The sequence below is a fragment of the Malania oleifera genome, chromosome 9, assembly GCF_029873635.1.
Source record: "Malania oleifera isolate guangnan ecotype guangnan chromosome 9, ASM2987363v1, whole genome shotgun sequence".
Lineage (NCBI taxonomy): Eukaryota > Viridiplantae > Streptophyta > Magnoliopsida > Santalales > Ximeniaceae > Malania > Malania oleifera.
Window position 1 is genome coordinate 38,481,982 of NC_080425.1, and position 22,179 is coordinate 38,504,160.

Here is a 22,179-nt window from a genome sequence, read left to right on the forward strand (position 1 = left end):
GGTTCAGTCGAACAAAGGTCTATGTGTGTTCTGGTTCGATCGACCGAGTAGTCAAACTGTTGACCCTGGCAAGTTCGGTCGACCGAAGCTTTTATATAACTTCATGTTTAGTCGTTCAAGGTCATTCAAATTGTGCATTTAAGTCCAGATTTCTATTTAAGTCACCCCTTCTCACATATTTCTTATTTCTATGTTCTAAGGGACCTTTTCATGCAATAATTTATGACCTAAAGTCAGTCTATGGTCTTTTAAGCTAACCCTAAAAATTCGGCATTGGTTGACCTTCAATCGACCGAAGGGTGATCCCTAAGGTCCTGTGGCTCCCTATGGTCAATCTATGGTCATCACTAACCTTTTATCCATATCATGCATACAATGTATTATTACAGACCAAATTTAAAACATAAATGCATTTACAATAAAAATCTTCTTCTTCTTTCTTTTGCTCTTCATATTTTTATGCAATATGTCAGGAGTATGTGCTCGTTTAAGATCTTTCTGGCTTCCACTTCACTTCATGTGTGTAATCTGAATGATTAACCTATTCAAGTACTTAGGCACACACATTAGTAACATGCAATTTGTCATTATCAAAACTAGGGATTGGACTCAAAAGGTCAACAATCTCTCCCTTCTTAATGATGACAAAAGCATCAGAGCAAAATGGGGTTTAGCCAAAAAAGGCACCCCCTAAGAGTATGCATAATCTAATATAAAGACAATATAGCACAAGCATATCAATAAAGAAGACATTACAAATGATTATGCCTTTAGTTTCAGCATTGAAGCACAGTTACACATGCATTTTTCTCAACAAAACACTCCCCCTTTTGGCATCAGCAAAAAGGGCTTGGCTAAGTGAAGGAAATTTGGAGATTTTAAAAACAGACTTAACTTCAGAGAAATCCCCTCTTTAAAAAAATGTTCCTCCCTTTTAATGTTTAAGTGCAAAAAAATTCCCCCCATTATCATATAGTATATGGGCATATGAATGGTGTTTAACAAAGATATAGCAATTAAGCACACACAACAATTTAACTGGTCATTTAAGTTTGAAATGACTTGTTAATATGATCTAACTAGTTTACATGCATTTCATGAAAAATCCATGAACAATTTGAAACTTCATGACATACAATTTTTAACACAAAATAGCACAAGTCATGAAAGCATTTCAGCACACAAGTAAGAAATAAGATATGTATCATTTAAAATCATTTCTTGCCATAAGAATATAGATATATATTATTTATATATATTTATTTATTTACTTATATATATTTATATATATATCTATATTCTTATGGCAAGAAATGATTTTAAATGATACATATATATTCCCCTTATGGCAAGAAATAAATAAATAAAATATATATATATATATATATATATATATATATATATATATATATATATATTCCCCTTATTATCAATGAAGTATTGAGGGTGATGCTTGCTGAAAAAAAATGTTAAAGATCATGCAAGCAAGTAAACGATATTCAGGTTTAGCATTTAAACACAATTTCATAAGATAACCAGAATAGGACAACCATATAGATCTTAAGAATTTTAATACTCAAATACAAGATCATATGGTGCACTAGAGACAATGGCTAACAACATATTTTACATTAAGATTTTCAATAAAATTTTCAAATTTAAGCATAAGCCACACTTGATTCAAAACAGATCTAAGCTAAAAAGTATTGGTGAGCATAATAGGGTAGGAATTTTAATTCTAGATGCTTCCCCTTTTGATTTGAATCCTAGCTTAGATGAAGTAAACTGCTTACATTAGTTAAAGACTAACTTCACTATGCTTAGTAGTATGAGCAATCAATCTAAATCTTTTAAATCAACTATACTAAATATTTCTTAACTATATTTATCCCTAATTAGTATAGTTGTCCCTATAGGTCACAAATGCATCAAAAATAGATATTAAGGCATAGCTATAATGTTCATAACCAAGAACAATCCATATCTATTTATAGATCTTTTAAGAACTGGATATGATGCTCAGGGTTTTTCAGAAGAGCCTCAATATTTCAAAAAGTGAAAGTGATGCATATGAGTCGTTTATGTTCTTTCTATAGGGAATGTGTTTAGCTCTCTAAATACCTGCTGATTATGTAAGGATGAAATTTAAAATTTCCAGTTTTTACTCATCCTTTCAAAAATATTTTAACATTACTTTTATCATAATCATATATGTACACAGTTTTACTTGGGAAAATTTTAATGAAATTTTGGTATCATATCGTATGTAAATCAAACATTTTCCTATAAAATTTGTACCTGATAAATGGTTGTTTTCAACAAAATATACATATGAATCATGCAACAACCTAAAAACCACTACTAGCATGCAATTCACATCACTGCATCCACCATGTAGGAGGCATTCTAGACTAAGCATGCAATCAGGTAACAATTATCAATTCATAAATAATAATCTATCTATCAAAGAATATAAACACTAAAGAGCAGTGGATGGATTTGAGTTCAGTGCAGTTCTTATGAAGACATATAGACATAAATGTTATAAAATAATGAGAGCATTTTAATTTATATGACCATGAAAAATATATGCTCCCCTTGAGTTATGCACTTAATCATTTTATGCCTTTTTCTTCACTAAATATTTTAGCCAAGGTTCCTAAGATTTTCAATGGTTTATTTTTGGCGTTGATTTCATTAGGCTTATCGGACCAAAAAGTCACAGTGAATATTCGTTAAGGTGATAAGCATATGTCTGCCTTTTTTATTATGAATCTCAATATGTGTGATAGGCACAAAGTTGGATGGCTTAAACTTTAATTGCATGTGCAAAGATTTTTAGACATTTGAATTTTCTTTAAATTGAAACCTAGTGCAATCATTTTAGCCATTCAACTTCATTATAGGGATATGAAGCTCTAAGTGATTTGATTTAAAGTTTGAGAGTCATACGTGAGAAGTATAAATTAAATACTCTTAAAGATTAAATTTCTATTATGTAATATCCATTGAAACCATCATTTCTCATCTCCTACTGGGTTTGCTTTCATGATTACCCACATCATTTCTTTTTCTAAGCCTCTGGCACTTCTGTATTTACACTTGTATTATGCGTGCCTTTTTTCTTTTACAAGATAAGCATGTTTTGTATACTCGTGAAGGATTATGCTTATTTATTCAGCTTTTACTCATTAAGGCATTTTTGTGACTATGGGACCTAAAATATGAACCCTTTTTCAAAGATTTATTTCTTTTAATTCCTAAGGGTTTATCATCTTCTATTTCTTCTTTTAGACAGATAATTTTCAATATTTTATTAATCTTCTTCTTCTCTAGAGTGACATGATATTCTTTTAATTCATTTAATTATTTTGCCACTTTTTATTTTCATTTCTCAGGAAGATTTTATGATTAGACAACCTAACTAGAAATTTGTGAACTTTAAATAGAGCACAATTAAGTTCTTTATTAGAAGACATGCCTTCATTAATAAAATTATTGCATGATTCATTACAAGAGATATCACAACAATCATCGTATGAATCAATACATGCGTTGTCATCAAAGCAATCATTAGAGGCAACTGATGATTCAACATATGACATATCACAAGCTTCAGTATAAGAATCATCACATGAATTATTGCACGAAACAGTAAATGAGGCAGAGTAAGAATCATATACCTCAGTGTCTGTTGATATTACTAGCCCATGATCATTTGAGCTTGGAGCATTCGGAGGAGTGATCTCCTTTTATTTGGGCTCTCCATATTTCTTTTCTAGCTCATCCCAAATTTTCCTTGCATTTGTACATGTCATAATCTCAAGAAAAATATTAGAATCTAAAGCGCAATACAGTAAATCCATGGCATATGAATTTGCATGCATCAAACTATTATTAAATTCTACTAGCATACAAATTCCTTTATCAATCACCTACCAAGTCCTCCAGTCCATAGATTTTATAAAAATACTCATTCGTATTTTCCAGTGGGTGTAGTTAACACCACAAAACAATGGAGGACTGGAAAGTGATTGTCCCTCTCCAAATGGGGTTACACCAATGTGAGCCATCCCGATATTTAGTAAAAATGTTTAAGTCAATGCTACGAGGCTCTAATACCAATTGTTGGAATTGGTGTATTACCAAGAGGGTGGGTGAATTGGGTATTTAAAATTTTTCTCCTAAGTTCAACAAATCCAACAACAGTATTTCACAACCTAGGGTCTTTCTAAGCATATACCAATTGCTCAAATAATATGCGGAAATTAAATCATGCGCAGTATTCACAATATATCGAATACAACATTTATGTGCAGGAATATAAAGTAGAAGAAATATAAAGTACATGCAAGATATGTTATCGAGGTTTGGCCAATACTGCCTATGTCCTCGCCTCAGCTCGCAAGCCCGAGGATTACCATTATTGCTCACTTAACGAGTGGAGTGACACTATTTACAACCAGGTCAAATTACTAGGGTTGACCTCAACTTTTACACACTCTCCTTGCGAGGCAGAAAAGGCCCTAATAATTGATCCTTATGGACTAGATCAATACCCCCTTAGGCCACGCCTGGAATACAATCAGTAAGCGCAAATTTTGTGTACAAATAAAGATGCTTCTAATACAAGCATATTTGTATCGATATGCTCAAGAAATAATCAATGCACTTCCAAATAATAGGAAATATAAGCTCAGTGAAGATATGTGAAACTACTCTCAATATTATGTCAATGTGCAATCAATGTATGAGAGTGTAGTAAAGTTTCTTTGAAACAATCTACAAAAATATATCAACCAAAAAAAATGTTTCAAAGATTTCCAAGAGTATAATAAAAAATCTCAAAATGATTTTCAAAAGATTAAGCATAAGAGATATTTGCAAAGCAAGCTTGCCAAAAAAAAATGTTCTTCAAAAAACACAAGCAAGCTCAAGAGTTTTGCAATAAAGTGCAAAGACTCACAAGTTTAACAAGTTTCCCCACAAAACGGATTTATAGATTAAATCTATGGGGAGAAATTTTGAGCTTAACTCTCCTAAAATCAACAATCAATATGAGAGTATAAGCTTGTCGATAATCTCAAAAATACTCTCGCCAAATTGGTTTTAATAAAGGAATAAAAAAAAAGGTGGAGTATATGGGCTAGTGTGTGAAAGTGAAGCTCTAAAAATTTCTGAGAAAAATTTTTAATCAAAAGCCCTAATCCCCTCTTAATTTTTGCAAATGAACCCATATATAGACACACTCAAAAATTAACCGTTGGGGGACATATATGGAATTTTAGAAAATATTAAGTATGGTTAATAAAAAATAACACCATTTTAACCTTGGTAAAATTTAAGCAACCCGAGAGGTTTGGTCAATCATTTTTAAGGTTCGGTCGACCAGATTGCTCAATTTGGTCGACCATGGTGTTTTTGAACTAAGGTGTTGGTCGACCAAACTTGAGACGATTTTGGAACCTCCGAGGTTCGGTCGACTAAAGGTCTATGAGTGTTCTGGTTCTGAGTACTCAAACTGTTGATCCTGGCAAGTTCGGTCGACCGAAGCTTTTATATAGCTTTGGGTTCGGTCGTCCGAGGCCATTCAAATTGTGCATTTAAGTCCATATTTCTATTTAAAGTTGTCCCTTTTCACATATATCTTATTTCTAAGTTATAGGAGACTTTTTCATGCAATAATTTAGGACCTAAAGTCAATCCATGGTCTTTTGAGCTAACCCTAAAAATCCGGCGTCAGTCGACCTTTGATCGACTGAAGGGTGATCCCTAAGGTCCTGTGGCTCCCTATGGTCAACCTATGGTCATCACTGAGCTTTTTTCCATATCATGCATGCAATGTATTATTACAGACCAAATTTAATACATAAATGCATTTACAATAAAAATCTTCTTCTTCTTCTTTCTTTTGCTCTTCAAATTCTTATGGAATATGCTAGGAGTATGTGCTCGTTTAAGGTCTTTCTAACTTCCACTTTATTTCATGTGTGTGATCTAAATGATTAACATGTTCAAGTACTTAGGTACACACATTAGTAACATGCGGTTTGTCATTATCAAAACCCGAGATTGGACTCAAAAAGTCAACACACCCTACTTGGTCCTCCCGTCTTACTCGCCACAACACTTCTCGGGTCGACACACAGGGGGTTACACTATTTGATCTAACTAGTTAGCTACAGTACCATGCTCTAAATCCAAATTATACTATTCCATCGAGGTTCTGATAACATATAGTGTTGTTCATAACTAATAAATTTATATCTTGATCTCATTTTTTATAATTCTATATAAAATCTATCTTATCATATTTTTGTACTCAACATAAAGTCAACTGAACTGCTATATCGTACTGATCTCGACATATAGCCGCCCGAATTGTTATATCATACTGATCTTGGCATATAGTTGGCTGAACTGTTATAATATATATATATATATATATATATATATATATATATATGTCTCAAACTGTTCTATCGTATATCTATCTGAAACTGTTATATCATATATCTGTCTGAAACTGTTATATCATATATCTGTTTGAAACTGTTATTTCATATATGTCTCTGAAACTGTTATTTCATATATGTCTCTGAAATTGTTATATCATATATCTGTCTGAAACTATTATTTCATATATCTGTCTAAACATATCTTATAATAACTCTGTATAAAATCATACTTTTTATGTATCATCATAAAATATTCTACATGCTGATTTATACTGTAAAATAACCCTTCTCGTGCTACACAAATTCTTAGTAGTAATTCATAATATAATAACTACCTCGGAAAAATATACCTAATTTTCCAAAATATGCATATAATAATTCATATTTACTATTTCCATATGCTTGAATATTTACTAAAATCATATTCATCATTTCAATAGTCATATTTTTCAATTTAATCACGTAAATTTCCTAAAAATAGCTGACATAATCTATTCCCCTTACCTGTTTATTGAAGAAAAGCCTGCAGGGATCCTAAAACAGTGCCTTTGGCGTTTGTACAAAATCATGTATCCAAATACCTTAACTTAGTCAGTTCAACTCTAGAATAATAATCATTTAACATTTCCTAACCCCACACATTCCCAATAACTAATTAAACCCTAAAACAACTAACATAATTCATCTTCTTACTTCGACATTGGAGTGGTGCCTACAATCCCCAAACAGCTAAACTACTCCGGTTAAACTGTAGAGAAACGTTGCCAGGATCTCTAAATGACATTTCTCCTTTGATTCGGGCTTAAACGAACGAGAAATTAAAGAGAGAGAAAGAGAGAGAGAGAGAGAGAGAGAGAGAGAGAGAGAGAGAGAGAGAGAGAGAGAGAGAGAGAGAGGGAGAGAGAGAGAGAGAGAGTACCATAGCCCTAGGAGAGATGAGAGAAAGAGTGTTTTATTTCTAAATAAAATGAGTTGTTGCCCTATTTATAGGGTTTTGTCCCAGAACAAAACCGTCGACGATTTGGTTTTTAACCAAACCAATTTTTACTATTTTACCCTTACCTGACTGCGGTAATTCAAAACCGTCGACGGTTTTCTGAGCTCATCCAAAACCATCGACGGTTTGTCCTGTGCCAAACCAAATTTCTTCTTGTCTTTATTATTTTTATTATTACTGTTTCCCGGGTCTCTACATCAAGCTTCTCTTCCCTATACTCTTTTATTTATATCTTGTGCATGGTTTACATTATTTATATTGTGATATAATTACTTGCATCTTTCCAAGATTTATTATTTTTTAGAGGAAAGCTAAAATATGAAAAAGAGTCCATTCATCCCCCCTCTAGACTCAACTCTAGGACCAACAATTTTTCATCTTATAAGTCTAGCAACAAATTTAGTAATTTTAGGGACGAATTGATTCATCAAGGATCTGCTTTGAGTCCTTATCTTTTTGCTTTAGTAATGGATCGATTGACTAAGAGTATTCAAATGGAGTTTCCATGGTGCATGTTGTTTATAGATGATGTTAGCTTTGGTGCAATCCCAAGAGGGGGTGAATTGGTATTTAAAAATTTTATTCCCTAGGTCAATCCACTAACAACAGTATTACACAAGTCTAAGGTCAATCTAGTGTATGTAAAATAAATCAATGTAAATATACAATGAAATTTAAACTACAATAGAAATTTAACCAAACATGCATAATAAAGCAATAATGGAGATGACACCTAGAAATGTTATTGAGGTTCGGCAAACTGCCTACGTCCCCACATTGGCTAACAAGCGCAAGGATTACCACTATAGGCTCACTTAACGGGTGGAGTGACACCTAACCAACCAGGTCAATTAGCACAGGGTTGACCTTAACCTTTATAATTAGGTCAATTAACACAGGGCTGACTTCAACCTACACAATCCTTACGGGTTGGATTACCACCCCCTCAGACCATGCTTGGAATACAATAGATTTCTTAATAAAATTTGTGTGCAACAAATGTGCTTCTCAACTAAGAAGATATGTACTACAATACGTATAGTATAATCAATGCACTACCAAAAGATAGAATATGATAAGCTCAGTGTAGTCTAAGTGTCTACTCTCAAATAATTATGCAAATATTACAATCAGTGCGTGAGAGTATAAATGATATGATCTTTGTGTCAAATAATGATTTCAATCACAATGCACAAACAAAGATCACAAGCACACTTCAAATATCTCAACAAATATTTTTTCTTAATATAAGCCACAAGAGATATTCAAAAGTGGTTTTTAAAAATTTATTTGATCTTTATATAAAGATGATAATCTCAATGAAAAGGTATAACAAATATCTTTTAGCACTCAAGAAAATATCTCAATATATATATATATATATATATATATATATATATCTCAAATATAAGCACAAGAGATATTTTGAAAATGATTTCTAAAATATTTTAGGAATCAAAACACAATATGAGCTATTGAGTATTACAATGAAAATGCAAAACTCATAAGCTCTAAGAAGTTTTTCTATAGAAGGCTTATTTACAAAGCCTCAGAGAAAAACTAGAAGCTTACTCTCTATAAAAAATAAATCTCAATCAGAACAAGCAAGAGAAAATTTAAGCTTTATGAGATAAAACACAAAAATACTCTTACAAAGAAGTATTTGCAATATGAAAGAGTAAGAGGAGTAGTATATGGCTTGAATGAGATTTTGACTTTTTGAAAATCAGAGGATATCTGCTAATTATTATTATTAATCTCATGCTAATTTTTGCAAATGAAGGGGTATATATAGAGTTCCCCAAAAATATAGTCGTTCAGGACATGTAGGGAATTATTAGGATTATTTTAAAACGTTTTAGTACAATTAACCTCATTTAAATATTTTAACCACGGTAAAAATAATGGGGCAACCCGAGAGCACCGGTTGATTGAAGGCAGGCTTGGTTGACCGAGCTGTGCAAGTTCGGTCGATTGGGTAAGAAATGAACTAGAAGTTCGATCGACCGGTCAACCAAGTTCTACAGGCAATTTTCCTTTTTAGCGCGGTTCGGTCGACCGGGAGCTTTTGAACTAAGTAGTTCAGTTGACCGGAGCATTGAGTTCTCACACGTGGGAACTCGGTCGACTAGGGCATTAGCTTACGTTTTGGACTTGGTCGATCGTATGGTCAAACTGTTGACTTTGAGGGAGTTCGGTCAATCGGGTGAGAATGAACTGGCATGGCTCGGTCGATTGGGCAGTGGTCAAACTGTTGACCCGGGCACCGGTTCGATCAACCGAGAGATATTGTACTTGTGCAATACGGTCAACCGAACATGCAACTTAAGTGCATTTCGGTTCCAACTCCCTTATACATTCACCCTATTCATATGATGTTTATTTTTAATGCAATAAGGAACTTTTTCATACAGATTTGTGGGTCATAAGGTCAGTCTAAGACATTTGAGAATTAACCCCAAAAATCTGGCGTCGGTCGACCGAACCCTAAAGTCCATATATGGTCTTGAATTTATCCATCATACCATGTAGATAAGACATTAGTTATTATAGACCATGTTCTTATGTTACTATTAAAAACCCAAATAAAGGATTAAATTACAATACAATATGAAATAATTTCAAGGTCTTTAAGTCTTCAATTCATATGTCATGTGCGTGCACCATATGATACTTCCGATTGATCCTGCACACAAACTCATCAACCATTAAATATTAAAGTATTTGTCATAATCAAAATGAGATATGACCTATAAGGTCAACAGATGATATTATATTAATTGACAAAAATAAGGACGGAATAGAGGCTGAATTAGAATTATGAAGTTGCTTTGGAATCTAGAAGCTTTAGGATAAGTAGAAATAAGACATAATATATGAAATGTAATTTTAGTAATGATAGAATGAATATTGCAGATAAAGTTAAACTTGATGATGAAAAAATAAATAACACTTGTAGATTTCGATACCTTAGATCTATTATGCAAGTTAAAGGAGAAATTGAAGATGATGTAATGCATAGAGTTAAAGCAGGTTTGATAAAATGGAGAAGTGTTTCAAGTGTACTCTGTGATCGTAGAATACCCTTAAAATTGAAAAGAAAATTTTATAGGACAGTTATAAGACCAGTTATGCTATATGGATTAGAATGTTAAACGACGAAAAAATATAATATCCAAAAAGTAAAAGTTGCTGAAATGAGAATGCTTAGATGGATAAATGCTATAACATTTAAAGATAAATTAAAGAATAAATATATTCGTGGTAAGTTAGGTGTAACTCTTATAGAAGATAAGATAAGGAATACATGACTCAGATAGTATGAACACTTGCAATGTAGGTCATATGGTACATATGTGAGGAAGAGTGAGATAGCTGATGTGATGGACATTAAAAGAGGTAGGGATAAATTTAAAATAATTTGGGAGGAGATAGTGAGTAAGGATTTAATATTCCTAAATCTTTCAAAAAAAAATGATCCATGATCACATAAATTGGTAGAAAAAGATTCACATAGCCGACCTCATCTAGTAAGACTAAGATTTGATTTTATTGTTGTTATTGTTGTTGTTGTATGTCACTTTTATAAGACTAATTTAATTTTAATTTTTCTAATTTAGTAATTTTTTTTAAAAAAAGGAAAGTATTTTTTGTACAAGTAAAACAAATCCGAAGTGTCAAGTGCCAACAAAATAAAACTAGGCCAATCAGGGGTGGCGAGAAAGGTCAATAAAAAATAAATGAGGGAGGATATCGTAATATTAGACATTTAGCAGCTGAAATTTTGACATTCGCGGTTCACCGAAAAGCGGTGAGACGTTAGACGTGACGTGACAATTATTGGCCGGTTTCTGGTAACATTTATCTTCTTCAAGCCCATTGTCGAAATCTCTCCCATTTTTGAGAGTATTAGAACTATAAGGTACTCGCTTCCGTAATCGCTCACTTTGTCATCAGTCAATTAAGTACACGTTACATGACGTGTCGCCTAGACAGGAAATTGAGCCACAAAAGCCACGGCCGCTCTATGAAGCGGGCGGCATCCGTGGCTGCTACTGCCTCCACTCGTGGTGCATGTGGTGTTAAATTGTTAATCTAATATGCCCTTCACGTCAATCATTTCCACTAACTATGACTAATCTAAAATTTATTTGGCCCTGTGAAACACCTTTTAAAACAATCAAATAAATGATACGATGAAAAAACATCAACAAGTAAAAAAAAATATCAGGAGTTTAATTTTAAATAAATACACTTACAGAACCAGTGGTTCCTGTGAATGGTGAGAGTTTATTCTGTGAATTAGATGAAACTGTGGATGATGAAAATTCACTCTATGGATGGTGAAAATTCACTCTGTGAGTCAGCGGGAACCATGGATGGTAATGTAAATGTGTTCTCGGAGTCTGGTTGGTCGAACGTCCAACTGATTTATAGAAGTTGTGTCTGTATCCGGACTTTACCTTGATCAGCGAGACTTAGAGACAGAGGCTGCTGATTCGTAGGTTTGGTGTTGTACTAAGAAATCCAAACGACTCGTTGGTGACTGGAGTTCTCATGTAATAAAAAAACAAAAAAAAAAACAACCAAATAAAGAGATTTAATTTTATACATAAAAAAGTTTTCATTACTCAATCATTACATTTAAGTGAAAAAATAAAATTTTATCTTAATGGAATAATATTTTTATCTTTTATTTAATTTTAATTAATTAAATTATAAAAAATCACCTTAATAAATTAAGTTAAAAAATTTAATCAACTATTACAATATTTTGAAAATTAAATTATCACATAAATCATACGTCAAATTGATTTACGAATTGGACAATTTAATTTATTTCACTTATTGGGGATGATGTAATTATGATAATATAATTTTATTATTATTATTAGCATTTATAGCATTTAAAAGTTGAATGGGATTGAGCGGGCTACAAACTTAACTTCTAACTCGACCGTTATAATTAGACCTGCCGACCAACCCACATGTATTGGTTGATTTTTGGTTAGTTGGGTAGGACTTTGTACAACCTTAGTTTTGAAGTCATCATAGACATTTTGACAGGCAAAATACCTTAAATTTATTATTATTTAAATGCAATAAAATTTATGAAAATAATGGAGAATTATATAGATGTTTTAGAAATTTAAATTTTTAATTATTGTATTGAATTATTTATCTATTATTTATTAATTAGTGACATTTTAAAGGTAATAAGGGAGAAAAATATTAATTATTATATTCAAATTTATCAAAGTGATCATATTCTATACTTGGCATAAAATTTTAATGAGAATTTTCCCTCTCTAGAAAAGCATCCATATTTTGATTCAAATGAAAAAAAAAAAAAAACAAGTCAAAATAGTATTAGATTTAAGACATTATAAAATTAAATATATCAAATAATATTAGGTTTGGAAGATTTATTAGAAGTTTATTATATATTTTTATTTGTATTCTCCAATTTCAATTTTCAAAATTAAAGTTTGATAATTGAACCTTATTTTAAGTGTAATTATAAAATATTTAAACAATATATAATAAAATTGAGTAAAATCTAACAATACCTCGGAATTTTAATAATATGGCATTCCACCTTAATTTCTAAAAACTACAAAAAAACTGCTGAAATTTAATTCACTTGACAAAGTGAACCTTGCGTTAATCAACAATTAGTCAACTGTTAAGTTTGTATAAAAATAAAAAAAATTTACCTTTGATATAATGAAAAATTTATAAACTCTTTTTCATTCAATTGTGATAGAAAAATCATTTCAATATAATAAGTTAAATTAAGAAAATCTTCCAATTAAGTATAATATCATGAAAATCAAAAGAGAAACGAATTGAGGACTCTAGTTCTCAAATTGACCGATCTGATCGGTTTGGCTCAACCATTCTCGACAACATAATTCTTATTATTTAAAAAGAAATTAATATATATATATATATATATATATATAAGAATTACTTATAAATCATAAAACATGTCTACAATCATAATGTTTATTACAAGATGTTTGTTGGTGAGATTGAGTACCAACTTGCTTTCGAAGGCAGATGAATTTTATATTTCATGACATAAATACCACAGTAAAATTCAGAAAAATCAACAAACTAGCCCAGCTATACAAATTAACTCAAACAAACAGGGTCAATTAACTAATATGACTTTGAATTGCATTTTTTCTCCCTTTATTATTTATACTTTATACATAGAAGTATTAATATTCAATTTTATAACTTTAATTTATGAAGTATGAACTTAAAATTTTTAATTTGTAATTTTTCAACCGTATGAACACTTTAAAATTCTAATATATATATATATATATATATATATATATATATATATAAGATGTGTTTAATAATTTAGTTTGTTTTAATTATCTAAGTTTAAAACATTAAAACATTTTTAAATGTTTTAATCATCTAAGTTTGATTTCCTAATTTGATAATATTATTTATTTATTTATTATATATATATTAAAAAGTTTTAAAATAATAATAATGCAAATGAAAAATTCAATATATATTTAATTTGAATGATACTTTCAGTCTCATGCTTTTAGGGAGACATATCTTATCTTGTTTTGTAAATTAATCTCACTCAACGACTTAATCCACTCCATGGCCAAACATAAGCAAATTGAACAAAATTGTATAGTTAATAGTTTGTCCTTGGATTCGATTTTCACAAACTCGATGAGGTTGGATAGATTTGAATTTTAGGCCCAATGTTGAATTTTTTAGTCTGATTCTCGTTTTGATGCTGACAAAACATATGTATCTTATATGTGTATTTAGTGATTGAACAGGGTATAATCCAACACATACATAAGGAAATGAAAAATGGAAGCCAAAATAGAACTTAAAAGCTCACATCATCTGGCGTATTCCAAGAAGGCAGTAGAGTAAAGATGAAGAAGAATACTTATGCTTTTCATTGTATTGCATTTAGTTTATAATTTGGTATGTAATATGACATGCATGATATGGTTGATAAGCTTAAGATAGTCATAGACTAACCATAGGAACCAACACTTTTCACAGAAACTCTTTTCTTAAATAACTAATTGGTTAGAGTCAAAGATTAGAGTTAAAACGAAGTTTACAAAAACTTTGGTTAATCAACGTCGGATTTTTTAAGCTTTATTAAAAAGCCTAGGCCATAAATTGATCTTAGGACTCCATACACATAATGAAAAGTCCCTTAAACTAAAATGTCATATTTATACAAAAAGTGATACAACTTAGGGTCAAAATTAGGTTCTTAAATAGCCTTGGTCGACCGAACCTCTGTTGGCTGAAAAGATTAAGCCATGATCGACTGAACTTGTGGCGGTATAAATGCCACGGTCGACCAAACTGTTAAGAAGTCAACATATTGACTTCGCTCGGTCGACCATTCTGAAGTGAACATGGCGTCCACAGTCGACCAAATTGATACGTGGCTGACCTCCAACAACTTGGTCGACCAAATGTGTAGTTCAAATTGGCCACGGTCGACCGAACCATATGAGAGGTCAACCAAACCTTAGCCATGGTCGACCGAACCTACGAAGGGTTCGAAATCTCCTTGAGACAGTCGACCAAATCTGTAGTTTAAAAGTCATACTTCATATTCTAAAATCATGATTTCCTTATATCTCATACATACATATACATTTTAATCATCATAATAGTATTTTCCCAATCGTACATTTCATTTGTAGTACACAATATAACATATGCTTTTTTGAAAATAAATTTACTCATAATCAATAATAATTTGCATGGAAAATTATTGCTTTAGTTTATTCCCTTACCTGACTATTGAGAAATTCCTTAGGACTCAAATCCTATGCCCTTAGCGCCTGAAATTCAACTCTTGAAATTTACATTTCCCCAGATTAATTAATCTATTTCTCTAAAATAATACTCATCTAGCCTTCCCTAGGCTTCATATACCTCAAATTAATATTTAAACTATTATTTAATATCCTTAATTAATTTTCTAAATTTTGCCTGTGGGTCCCAAAATTACCCCCGCGGCACTCACCCGGATCCTAAATTCTAGAAATCCTATTTCAGTCCTAGATGCTTAATATTTTAGCATTTCTAAATTAATGCTAATTAATTAAAAATAAGCCCCTTAATAATCGCTGCACCCCAAATTTGGGGTTTTGGCCCGACACCCCCGCGAGAATTCCGTCTCACTAGACTTGTAGAGAATCATCCCTAGATTCTCGTGGTGGTGTCCGTTTGTTAATTGGACTTATATTTCGCAAGAAATTAAAGAAAAAGAGGAAAATGGCTTACCCTAGGGAATACGCTTACGCCGCTCCTACCACTGATCCGCTCCGATAGAAATGACGGCAGCAGCGAATGGAGTCCAATGGTATCTTCAAATTTTCGATCGAGCGAAAATCCGTTCATGAAATCGAGGAGAGAGGGAGAGAGAACGTGAGGAGAGAGAGAGAGAGAGTTTAGTGCACAGAAAAGAATAAAGAAAAGGAAAAGTAAAGAAGAAGAAGAAGAAGAAGAAGAAGAAGAAGAAAGTAAAAAAAAAATAAAAATAAAAAATTCATTACATATTCAAATCAACCTTCAGGAAACATCCTGAAGGTTACTCTTCAACTTTACCTATATAATTATATTATATTATTATATTTTATTTTTTTTCTTTTTACTTTAATCCTTACATATATACACACACATATATCTTTAATATTATTTATTTAATCAATTCAATTTAATAATATTTAATTAATATTAATAATATATTTTATTAATAAAAATAGAAATAAATTTTAATTATTATTTTTTTCTTTTTTTATTTTAAATCCGATTAATTAATTAATTTATATATATATTTTAATTTTTGAAATCAATCCACTAATATTTTATATTTCTTTTTGGGGTTTTTACAAAACCTCCCCAAACATACTATTTGTGGTAAGAGCAATTCGAAACCTAAGTTTTTTGTTTCTATGGCAACATTACTGAAATGTTAAATGAAAACCTTCAAGAAATCTCTCTTTTATGCCCATCAAACCCACTAAAGTCTTCACCGACCTCATATTCTCACAATGTGGTTAGAAAGACTCTAATTGAAGTGACTAAATGTTCATATGAACCAAATCACCCTCTTACCTTCTATTACAACGCCATGAAATGCTCACCCATGGCTGCCTATGGTAGTTTATCTAGGTGATATGTAAAGGATGTTCCTTACATATCACCCATGTTAGCTGTAGTCATTTTCATTAGGATTTTAGAAACCTCCCCAAGCGTACTATTTGTCTAAGAGCAATTCAAAGCCTAATTTTTTTGTTTCCAAGGCAACATTACTGAAATGTTAAATGAAAACCTTCAAGGAATCTCTCTTTTATGCCCATAAAACTCACTAAAGTCTTCACCGACCTCATATTCTCACAATGTGGTTAGAAAAATTCTAATTGAAGTGACTAAATGTTCATATGAATCAAATCACCCTCTTACCTTCTATTACAACGCCATGAAATGCTCAACCATGGCTGCCTCTAGTAGTTTATCTAGGTGATATGTGAAGGATGTTCCTTTTTTTTTTTTTGAGTGTGACATTGATTCTTGCTTCAAAGATGGTGCAATTGGCAAGTTCCAAGGTAGTATGCATGACCCTTGGTTCTATGGTAGGATGACTTCTTTTGAGCAAACATGCTCATGTGTAGGATGCATGGTCACAGTGAGTTGACTTAGTCATGTATACAACTCACGGTCACTCTAGCATTTGCTTGCAGCTCTTGTAGTTCATGCCCTTCTAATTTAGTTTAGGATTACATAGTGCAAAGCTTGATCTATACTTTTCCCTCCAATAAATATTGCATGTACATTTTCCTTTAAATTAAAAATTACTTTCTTAAAAAAATTATCATGAATCAAACTAAAAGATTAATGAAATAATTAGTTATTTTTTTATCCTAAAATTAAATTTGAAATAGAGAATAGAAACCAAAAGAAAATTCATACTTTGATTATAAGGGAGAAGCTTATTGCAAGCTAGCTTTGTGTTTTAAGCAAAACCAAGGAAAAGGACAAGTATCATAATCTAGACAAGTTCTTTTTTCTTTATCTTTTATTTTTTATTTTTTATTTTTTTATGCCACGTGATCGCAATTTTGTAATTAGTATGTATCTTTGATGAGGACTTTAAAGTTCAATTTTATGATTAAATGAAACAAAGGTATAAACTAAGAGATGGTGTTGTTGTTCAATTTATCGCGTGTACTCGTGCTAGCTTAGCTATACATTTTTTTTTGATAACGTTGGGTGTCCTGGGAACCTAGGCACACCTCAAGGGCGTCAACTGAGCACATCTTGAGAGCGTCGACTAGGCTTTCCAAACTAATTTCACGTCCACACCATCAGTGCCCTCCATCGGGATGGGATGTAAATTGCGAATATACACTCAGCTAGTAGGGTTCGAACTTACGTTCTACCGTTGCAGGCGGTCATTCGGACTCCGTTCTTACCACGTGAGCTTTTATGCCCGGTGGCACTAGCGTAGCTACACTTGACCCAAGGGGAGGCTGCTTTTAAAAATCTTTCTTTGCTATTAACGTTAAAGCGCTCGATGCACAAATCCTTAATATAATTCCCTCCCAAACAGCAAAAACAACTAGAGCTGGCTAGGTGCTGTAAGAAGCTCTCAGCTCTCAAATTTGAATCCCATTCCTTCACTACTGCTTCCACCGCTCTCTCTCTCCAAAGCCACTTGAAGACACAACGACCATCCTCACTCCCATGCCTATGGGAAACCCATGGCTTTCAAGCCCTTTGGAACCACCCGAATTCCGAATTCCAGAATTTCCTTCAAAAGGGTTTCTCAGAAATCACCAGCGAGATTGCCGGGAAAGCATTGCACGCGCTTTGCATAAAGGGTTCTACCCATCTCAGTATATTCCACGCAAATACATTGATAAGCATGTATTCGAAACTGGGCAGAATAGATCGCGCGCATTATGTATTCGACGAAATGTCTCACAGGAATGAAGCTTCTTGGAATACCATGATGTCCGGCTATGTCCGAGTGGGTCTTTATGGAGAAGCACTTGGATTGTTTAGCCAAATGCGGGACAGAGAAGTTGAGGTAAGTGGGTTTGTCGCTGCGAGTTTGATAACTGCATGCAACAGGTCGGAATATATGGTCAACGAGGGACTTCAAATCCATTGTTTTGTTCTTAAAATGGGTTTACTATGCGATGTATTTGTGGGAACTTCTCTTTTGCATTTTTATGGCACATACGGTTTTGCTTCCCAGGCCACGAAATTCTTTGAGGAGATGCCTGACCGAAACGTAGTCTCTTGGACGTCATTGATGGTTGGTTATATAAACAATGGGGATCCAGAGAAAGTTTTCAATATATATCAACGAATGAGACGTGAAGGGATTATTTGTAATCAAAACACATTTGCTACCATAATTCGTTCTTGTGTGATGGGTGATGATGAATGCTTGGGCAGTCAACTACTCGGACAAGTTTTAAAATCTGGACTTGTGGCTAATGTTTCGGTGGCAAACTCTCTTGTGTCAATGTTCGGAAGTTTTGCTTGTGTGAGAGAGGCTTGCTATGTTTTTCATCACATGATTGAACGGGATACAGTTTCATGGAATTCAATGATTTCTGCATATGCACATAATGATCTTTGCAAGGAATCACTCGATTGTTTTCATTGGATGCGTTCTGTGGATGGTGAATTAAATGCTACCACACTTTCGAGTTTGTTATCTGTTTGCAGCACTGTAGATAATGTGAAGTGGGGCAGGGGACTTCAGGGCCTTGCTGTTAAACTGGGATTAGATTCGAATATTTGTGTTTGCAATAATCTTCTTACTATGTATTCAGAATCTGGAAGATTGAAAGATGCTGAGTTGTTGTTTCGAGAAATGCCAGATATGGATTTAATCTCATGGAATTCCATGATGGCATGCTATGCTAGAGATGGTAAGTGTTTGGACGCCCTAAAACTTTTGGCTGAACTGTTCGAGAAGAAAATAATGATGAACCATGTCACTTTTGCAAGTGCGTTGGCTGCATGTTCAAACCCTGAATTTATTACTGAAGGCAAGATTATCCATGCATTTGTCATCCTTTCTGGCCTCCACAACAATTTGATTATCGGAAACACACTACTTACCATGTATGGGAAGTTTGGCATGATGGGAGAAGCCAAACGGGTATCCCAAACAATGCCTGTTCGAGACACAGTTACTTGGAATGCACTTATTGGAGGTCATGCTGAGAATGAAAAACCAGATAAAGCAGTACAAGCTTTTAAATTGATGAGAGAAGAAAACATACATGCGAACTACATTACTATAGTAAATGTTTTGGGGGCTTGCTTAGATCCAGAGGATCTGCTGAAAATAGGAATGCCTGTTCATGCTTATACAGTGCAGACAGGATTCGAATTCGATGATTATGTAAAGAGTTCCCTTATCTCTATGTATGCTAAGTGTCATGATCTCAATTCAAGTAAATACATATTTGATGGATTAGATGATAAAACCTCTGTCACATGGAATGTTATGATTGCTGCAAATGCTCATCAAGGTAGTGGGGAAGAGGCTTTAAAACTTTTTGCAGAGATGCAAAACACTGGGGCAGAGTTAGATCAATTCAGTTTCTCTGGGGGCTTTGCAGCTACTGCTAAATTGGCTATTCTGGAGGAAGGCAAACAACTTCACAGTTTGGTAATTAAGCTTGGATTTAACTATGATATCTATGTAACAAATGCTGCGATGGATATGTATGGAAAATGTGGGGAAATCAATGATGTGCTGAATATACTTCCTCCAGTTCCTAAGCGGTCTCGATTATCATGGAATATATTGATATCATCTTTTGCCAGGCATGGGCATTTTGAAAAAGCTAGGGAAGCTTTCCAGGAAATGCTAAAACTTGGGTCTCAACCTGACCATGTGACTTTTGTTTCTCTTTTATCTGCATGCAATCATGGGGGTCTAGTGGATGAGGGTCTTGCACACTTTGCTTCAATGACTAAAAAGTTTGGGGTACCTCATGGGATAGAGCATTGTGTATGCATAATCGATCTTCTTGGACGAGCAGGAAGACTATATGAAGCTGAAAGTTTTATCAAAGAAATGCCTGTCCCACCAAATGATCTTGTCTGGCGAAGCTTGTTGGCAGCGTCCAGAATCCATGGTAATCTGGAGCTTGGGAAGAAAGCAGCCAAACATCTTGTCAAATTGGATCCATCAGATGACTCAGCTTACGTTCTTTATTCAAATGTCTGTGCTGCTACTGGGAGATGGGAGGAAGTAGAGAATGTCAGACGGCAAATGCATTCAATCAAAGTAAAGAAAAAACCTGCATGCAGTTGGGTCAAGTTGAAAAACAAGGTGACTACATTTGGCATGGGAGATCAGTCCAACCCACAATTCAAGCAGATATATTCAAAGCTAGAAGAACTTATGAAGAAGATTAGAGAAGCAGGTTATGCCCCTGATACAAGCTTTGCATTGCATGACACAGATGAAGAGCAAAAAGAGTACAACCTTTGGAACCACAGCGAGAGACTCGCCCTTGCATTTGGGCTGATCAATACTCCAGAAGGTTTAACTGTTAAAATTTTTAAGAATCTTCGTGTCTGTGGTGATTGCCATTCTGTTTACAAGTTTGTCAGTAAATTAGTTGGGCGGGAGATCATATTAAGGGACCCTTATCGGTTTCACCATTTTAAGGATGGAAAATGTTCTTGTGGTGATTACTGGTAGTAAAACTGCTGAAATGGCTGTGTTGAGGGTAATGAATTTAGGGCCGAAGATTGACTCTGTTAATTATAGTTATAGAATTGAAGCATAGAGCACCCATCCGTGGTTGTGGATTACAAGGTCAGTTATTCTTTCTCATTTATTTGTAGTAGCCAGGGGCTTCGGTTTCTTTATAGATCCCTCCATTCGTTTAATTGAAATCGTGGACATGAAATTCGACTGATTTCTTGTCAAGCTACCATTATGACAATAACAATTTTTTCCTTCAGTCTACATCATGATCTTGATGGTCTTTTAAAGTCTGTCACGTTTTAGTGATTCATTTCTCCTTTTAATTTTGGGATTTTGTTACCTGGAAAAACAATGAGGGATCTTGTTGGATGTTTTTTATGAATGAAGTGGACAGCGGCTGTGCTGGTGATGCTTAGTTTTGCGTTTGCTAACTATTATAATCTCTGCAATGCATGTGACATGCCTATATGTTTTCTAATAAAACACTTCAAATTTTTCATTGTTGATTAATATTACTAACAATTTCAATTTATAGGTTTCGATTCTGGCTACAACATCATTTATAGATATCTCGTGCAACTAGGGACTGGCCTTACAAAAACATATGGTTAAAAACGACAGAAAAATTATTAGACTGAATAAGTAAGCACATGAGATGGCATACATGTTTTTTTTTTTTTTAATTAAAAAAAGGGGGCTAGTTTATTTTATTACAATCTTAAAGAAAAAAAAATTAAAAAAAGCCGTTATAATATCTCTAAATTATCCAATTTCTCATTGTCTACCATGTAATAACATCCATTTAAGAATGTATTCAAATTTCGATTCTTAATTAAGAAGCTGCTTTATTTAGACAGACACAAAATATGTTGATTAATTTTGTTCAGAATGTTGTGTACATAGTTAAATACATTAAGGGCATTTTTGGGCTACAAGGTTCTTCACTTTGCAAG

The 22,179-nt window shown here is 33.1% G+C and overlaps 1 protein-coding gene across 1 annotated transcript; it reads left to right on the forward strand.

The window, feature by feature from the left end:
• The first annotated feature begins 17,907 nt into the window (after positions 1-17,907).
• On the forward strand, positions 17,908-21,641 carry LOC131164890 (pentatricopeptide repeat-containing protein At3g24000, mitochondrial). The gene has a single exon (XM_058122424.1). It carries the CDS (start codon positions 18,404-18,406, stop codon positions 21,215-21,217), a length of 2,814 nt encoding a protein of 937 aa, XP_057978407.1. The 5' UTR covers positions 17,908-18,403; the 3' UTR covers positions 21,218-21,641.
• Positions 21,642-22,179: the final 538 nt, after the last annotated feature.